The following is a 6,783-nucleotide window of genomic DNA, read 5'->3' as shown; positions in this document are numbered from 1 at the left end:
TTCAGAAAAAACGGGTTTGTGATGAAGGTTTTAGCAGCCCTCAGACTCTGAAGTTTCTGTCCTCCTCTCCCCAGCCTGCTCTGCCTGCAAACCGCAGCCAGGAGGGAGCAAATGGGGCCGGGCTGGCAGCAGACCCCAGAGGTTTCAGCTTTTGCTGGGCAGGCACACCGCTATTTTTGGGGTATTTTAGGGCAAACCGAGCTGGGGAGGTGGTGTGTCAGTTCTTGGGGATGCTCCTGGAGGCAGCAGGTTCAGATCCCTCCTGTTCCCTTGCCCACAGACCCCAGTCCTTTGGGACAGATGTAATCGTTGGCACTTCTCCTTTTGATGACTTATGGGGCAGAGGGTCTGGCCAGATGTGGGTCTTTGGGACAGATGTAATCGTTGGCACTTCTCGTTTTGATGACTTATGGGGCAGAGGGTCTGGCCAGATGTGGGTCTGTCGAGTGGCCTCCAGCAGAGCTGAGACTGGCAAGGGGGGTCCAGTCCTGACCTTTGGGGGGGTCCAATCCTGACCAGGGTGGGGACCTATGCTCACAGGGTGTGGGTGTGTGCTCTCAAGGGTTCTGGGAGACTTGGAGGTCTCGGGGGGGTCTTGGAGATCCTGTGTTCTCAAGGGTCATGGAGGTCTCTGTGTTCCTGAGGGTCTCGGTGGTCTCAGGGGTGCTGTGGGTCTGGAGGGACTCTGACCATGCAGGGTCCAATCCTGACCTGAGTGGGGTCCTATCCTTACCCTGGAGGGTCCAATCCTGACCAAAGGCAGTCCAACCCTGACCAAGTGGGGTCCTATCTTGACCCTGGAGGGTCCAATCCTGGCCAGGGTGGGGTGATCTCAGGAGATCGTGGCATCTGTGTTCCTGAGGGTCTCGGAGGTCTCAAGGCCTCTGGGAGTCTCAGTGGTCTCAGGGGTGCTGTGGGTCTGGAGGGACTCTGACCATGCAGGGTCCAATCCTGACCCTGGAGGGTCCAATGGTTGTATCCTGCCTTTACCCTCAAGGACAACTTGAGGTCGGTGATGTGAGCAGCTGATTCCATCGGGTGCAGAGGAGTGGGAAGGGAGCACGGGGGGTTCCTGGGGAGGTGTGCCAAAGCCTGTCTGAGTCTCACAGTCTGGATGCAGTGATGCAGAGGAGAAGCTGGCTGCTTTTGGGGCATCAAGGGCAGCGTGGGTACTGGGTTGAGAGGTGCCCCTGCCCTGCCCGTGTAGCTCTGGAGCAGCAGGAGCTCCTGGTGCTGAGCAGAGGTCACAGAGCAGGGCTGGGTGGGCTTGCTGGTGGGACAGGAGAGACCCAATGTGTATTCATAGGTGGATATGGATTGTCAAGTGAGGATTTGGGAGTGAGGGTGGCAAAGATTTCAGAAGCTGGATCTAATACAAGCCTTAGAACCCACCAGCCCCTCTGGGTGGCCATGCACGGCAGCAGTTGCCCCATGGCTACCTGTGTCCTCCAAGGAGAGGAGCATCACCTTGTTTTGGCAGAGGACTTTGGAGCCCTGGTGGCTCGGTGGTTGGACTTGATGATCTTGGAGGTCCCTTCCAACCTAAATGATTCTATGATTCTGTTACTGGCAGCAGTTTTAAAGAGCACAACGTTTTCTGGCTGGAAAGACTGTTGGAAGTCCTTACACTGTTTAAAAAAAAAAAAAAAATCCATGAAATTACCTTCCTTTAATCACCTTTTTGGTGTTAATTAACTATGAGCACTATGCCTGTGGTGGCTAGAATCCCTCCTGGCCAGCTTGGGGCCAAGGTGGCCTGTGCCATCTGTTAGTCCCGACGTCACCTGCCCTGTGCCTCCTGTGCCAGTGCCAGGCACTCTGTCCTTGTGCTGTCCTGCTGGGGGAGAGGAAAGGGACACTGAAAAAGCCCAGGCTGGCTTATTTTGGGTTATGAAGCTGTCGGGGCCGCAGGTGTCACTGGACAGAGATGTGTGGGTGTGCAGTGAGCAATTCTCAACGACCTTGGCTAGTGGGGGGTGCAGCCTGGAGAAGAGGAGGCTCCAAGGAGACCTTCTGGAGGCCTTTCAGGACTTATCAGAAAGATGGGGACATGCTTTACAGCAGGGCCTTGTGACAGAACAAGGGGTGACAGTTTTAAAATAAGGAAGAATTAGACTAAATTAGGCAGAAATTTTTGCTGCTGAGGGTGTTGAGAGCCAGGACAAGGTTGCCCAGAGAGGTGGTGGCTGCCCCATCCCTGGAACCATCCCAGGGGAGGTTGGATGGAGCTCTGAGCACCCTGCTCTGGTTGCAGATCTCCCTGCAGGGGGGTTGGACTGGATGAGCTTTAAATGTCCCTTCCCACCCAAACCATTCTGATTGATACAAACACTAAGTCCCCTCCTGCTTTGCCTGCACCCCTCCAAAGCACAGCTCTAAACTGGCTTTTTGAGAGCCCTCGTTGTTAATTAGTGAGGCAGAGGCAAAAACACACACGAACACAAGAGAATAGTTTTTAACCTGGCTTGATTAATGCTGTCAAGTTGTACATCTGAGTGTGAGCTCAGTGGGACTGTTGCTTTTGTTTAATACCACAAGACACCTCAGTCTGGATTGTAGCATTACAGTACAAATAAAAAAAAAACAAAACCAAACAAAACCACATCTGCATCGTACAAGGTGAGAAGAAGATGAGAATTCTAAATATTTACAGAGAAGGGCAAAGTGGGGGAAACCACAAAAAATATTTACATAAAAATACATGAGCTCGTCGGCATATACATTTTACACCAGTTCACAAAAAAAAAAAGACACTATATAAATTAAAGTGAAGGGAGCTCCAAAGGTAACCCAAGACTTCCTGGGATGTTTCTCTCATGCGGCTCAGGGAAAGAAACAAACCAACCAACAAAAAAAAAAATCAATCTACAGCAGGAAAATGAACTGCAAAAACAAAACAACCCTTTTCTCCCCCCCTCCCTCCCCCTGACTGGACGAGGCGAGGCTCTGCACAGGAAGGTCTCATGTCACACGTCTGTTCTGACCTGGGGCTCCACAGGTTTTGGAGCTGGGTTTGGTTTTTGGGGAGTGAGTCACTACTGCTGTGCTGTCCCTACTGACCCCCCACAAAGGGTGAGAGAAACCCAGGTTCTCTGGAGAGACACAGGCACAAAGTTGGGGGTGTTTTGTCACGTTATGTGCATATAGATTTCACCTGATAAGACTTGATAAGGATCAGAAATTAATGCTTTGCTTAAGACTTCAGAGGGGCTCAGTCCTCCTGGCTCACCTGTGCTCCCCCTTGGCCAAGGAAGGTCACACCTGCTCCAAAGCAGAGCTGAAACCCAGAGTTTTGGGGGATGTTAGCAGACTCCACCTCTTGCACGCACTAGGGAGAACTCAGCTGAGAAGTCAGGAAGGGGCAGCTGAGGATGCAGATGGCTTGTGGCAGGTATAAGGGAATTATTTAACAACTTAGCTGCTTGTCACCTTGCTGGAGATACTGTCAGGCAAGAGAAATGACTTCATCTGAGCAGAACTGGACCTGCACTAGGGCGTTAGTTCTGTTCTGATCTCCCAACTTCACCTCCAGACCTTGCTCAGACACCTGGTGCCACCTCCCCTCCTCATCCTGACCCGTGACGCCCTTTCTAACCCAGGTATGATCTGTGGAGAGATGCAGCCCCATGTTTTGACTGTGCTGCCCATCAGTGAGGATGTAAAACCCTTCCTGAGGCCCATGAACCAGTGTGAGAGCAGAGCTGCATAGTTCACTGTATGGCTTTGTGTGGGGTGGCTGCTGAGCTGTGCTCCATGTTGAAGCCCTGGGCAGGAGCAACACCAAAATGTGCTCATTTGGATTGCTGTCTGGGGAAAAAATTGGTGCCTTAACCTTGTGGGGTTTGTTTTTTGTGACTTCAGCAGTGGTGTGCAGTTAGTTTGGGTTCCCCAAGAGCCTCCAGCCCTTGCAGGTGCCACTGTGGCTCTGCAGGGGTGGGAGGAAGCTGGGTCTTGTTTTCTGCTGTGCAACAGAGACCCCCTTGCTCTCAAGGGGAAGATTGTTTGTAGCAGCCATTTGGGGGTAGGGCTGTGCACTTCTAGAAGCAATCTGAGAGGTGTTTTTCCTGTGGGGTGAGGGTGCTTAGCACCTGGCACTCCACACAGTGCAGGGAGCTGAAGAGCCCAGGCTTGGGCAGTAGCAGCACAAGACTACAAGGAACAGGAGTTGTCCAGGGATGGCACTTGATCTGTAGAGGGAGACAGTGGCTTCCAGCAGGAGAATCCAGAGGTGGTTATGATTAGGAGGAGCTGGGTTCAGCCCACTTAGTAGGAGAGTCCTGGTTAAGGCAAGGGCAGAATGGAGGTGAGGAGAGTTGCTGGGGTGGGGGCAGGAGTGGGGAGTTAAGGCTTTCACAGAGAGAGAGGTCTGACCTCCAGCTCTCAGTACCTGAATCCCAAATAGCCTGATCCAAACACATTGTCCCTGCTTCAACCAGAGCCCTTGGCAGGTTGAAGCCACTCCCAGGGAGCAGCCACCAACGTGGACAGGGTGGCCCACGACGTGGCTCACTGAATGGCCCCTTGTTATAAAATGGTTTTGTTAGTTTTCCTTAGAATAAAACGTTATGAAAAGCATTCCCTCAAAAAAAACCCCAACCCCTCTACCTGGCAATTACTCACAAGGAGATTGTGGTAACCTGGATCACAGTGCTTCTTGTTTCCTCTTTTGTTTCTCCCCCCTGTCTGACAGATTTATTTCCATAACATGCAAGAATAATTCTTCTAAACAAAATGCTGAAACCAACAGCATTGCACAAGAAGATGGGCCCATAAGGTAGTGTCACTGAAACAGCCCCAGACAAGGCTACAAGATTAAAGGAAGCAAAGAGCTGAAGACTAGTTAGCTACCAGAAGCAGGTTTTCCTTATGATACAAGGAAACTTTCATTTAAAAAAAGTCCATCTTGGGTCCCTTTACCTCTCCCAGCTGTGTGCTAACTGCAGGACCTCAGGGTTTTTAATAAAGCATTAGAGTTTTGAAAAGGGGAGAGAAGTTCAGGAATGAAGGGGAGACAGAACAGGAATGGCCTTGGAATTTATCAGTGAGCATTTAAAAAAAAACCAACTCCTAAATCTGAAGTATTGCTTGCAAAGCCCTGTCTAATGAAACGGGTGTGCTTTGTTTAGAAGGTGGGGTTGTAGTGAGTCCAAGAGGCTGCCTGGCTTCTTGGACAATCTGGAAAGCTTTTAAATGCCCAGGAGAAGGTTTCTAGTGGATTATGGAGTGAGTGCACTGGCCTCTGTCCCTACTGCTAACTGAACACTGGCATGAGAGTGGATCACATGGGAGGTGATGCACAGACAGCCCAGGATACTCTGTGTGTGCCATGACTTCTCAGGGACCCCCTCACCCCTCAACGTGGGGCTGGAAGGCTACAGAAAGCACCATCCTGTACACCTTCAGTTTGAGGTCAATCAGGAGCACTCCCTGATCTAAGAGCTGCAGGATCTAGTCCAGGACAAATAGTTGGTCATACAGGTAACTCAGCACTTAGTCCTTCCCAGCTGGCAAGTTGGGATCTGATTTACAAGCTGGATATAACACTCTAGAGTTATTTTTTTTTATTTTTAGAGGTTTTTTTTCTTAAGAGATGATACTGTCTGGTCAGCCACACCATGGTATGACACTGCCTGGACTGTAGACACAGTCTGGCATGAAATGGGTGTGCTGGGGGTTTGGTGTGGGGTTGTGGTTTATTTCTTTTTGGTATGAGAAATGCAAACCTGCCCTGCTTGGCTCCTGGAGCTGGCCTCTGCTTAAAATAGAGGAATTGAAAGAAATCAGTTGAACTTGATTTCTCGTAGTCAATTTAATTGGATGTCTTGTAGTCAGAAGCAGCTTAAGCAAGCAATTTAAAAAGTGCCTTCTATTTGGAACTCGCTTCAGAACCTACTCCACAGGCTTGAAGTCAAAACAGGCTCCTGCCCACTTCAAAGTGGATCCACTAGGCCCAAGGGGTAATTTCAAAGGGAGAGAGGCAGGACCTTGGCATCTCCCAATAGGAAAACCCTCAGGAAGTCTTTCCCCTTTGCCCAGCTTGGAGCCTGCTCTTGCTCAATCTTCCTTCTCGAAGGAACAGCAGCTCTTGGGGGGCCTGTGGTGGAGCCCCTGTGTGGGGAGCCAGCGGTGGGGCGGGGAGAGCGGCCGCATGCAGGGGCCGGCATGCACAGGGCCCTGGGGGTGTGGGGAGGAAGCGGGGTGGGAACTGCCAACAGCACATCTGGGGAAGGAAAAAAAACCCCTTTTTTCCTTCCCTCCCTGGCCCAACGGCGTCTCCTTCAGCTCTGCCCGGCCTCCCTGGCAACACCTGCGTGCCACCAGCCTTCCTTCCCCTTCCAGTTGTCTCAAAACTACGTGAAAAAGCTCTATCTCTACTACATAAAAACAGGGGGTGGTGGGCTGGCGGGGAGGGGGCTGAAGGTGGGTTTGCTTTGCTCCATCGGGGCAGGGTTGGGTTGTTTTTTTTTCTTTTTTTTTTTTTGTTTTCCATCACTGAAAAAATAAAACAGTCCACTGTCCAGCAGAGGCTGCTTAGACTCTATCCCTCCTTCCCCCCCCACCAGATCCACCCACGTGGACCCCTGTTCCACGTGGACCTCTGTTTCAGGCCTCTGCAAGCACAGCTCCGTCGGGAGGAAGGCTCCCTGGCCGAGGGCCGTGGCGTAAGTCCTACTGTGCACGTGGGTAAAGCTGGGGGGCACAAAACCCCCTCCTCCAACGTAGCCCCCTCTTTGGTGCTGAGGCATGGTATGGTAATCCTCCAAGTTATCGTACTGGGACACC

The 6,783-nt window shown here is 51.4% G+C and overlaps 1 protein-coding gene across 1 annotated transcript in view; it reads left to right on the top strand.

The window, feature by feature from the left end:
- The window catches only part of KCNJ5 (potassium inwardly-rectifying channel, subfamily J, member 5), a gene marked incomplete at its 3' end in the record, with an annotated part of 53,849 nt that overhangs the window by 46,715 nt on the left and 351 nt on the right, over nt 1-6,783 (top strand). The window contains exons 3-4 of the mRNA XM_008946080.1: nt 6,340-6,420; nt 6,564-6,662. Of these exons, the coding sequence (XP_008944328.1) occupies nt 6,340-6,420; nt 6,564-6,662 (180 nt within the window). The remainder of the gene's footprint in view (nt 1-6,339; nt 6,421-6,563; nt 6,663-6,783) is intronic.

Source organism: Merops nubicus, unplaced genomic scaffold (assembly GCF_000691845.1).
Source record: "Merops nubicus isolate BGI_N331 unplaced genomic scaffold, ASM69184v1 scaffold20528, whole genome shotgun sequence".
Taxonomy (NCBI): domain Eukaryota; kingdom Metazoa; phylum Chordata; class Aves; order Coraciiformes; family Meropidae; genus Merops; species Merops nubicus.
This window is presented reverse-complemented; position numbering and strand designations above follow the sequence as displayed.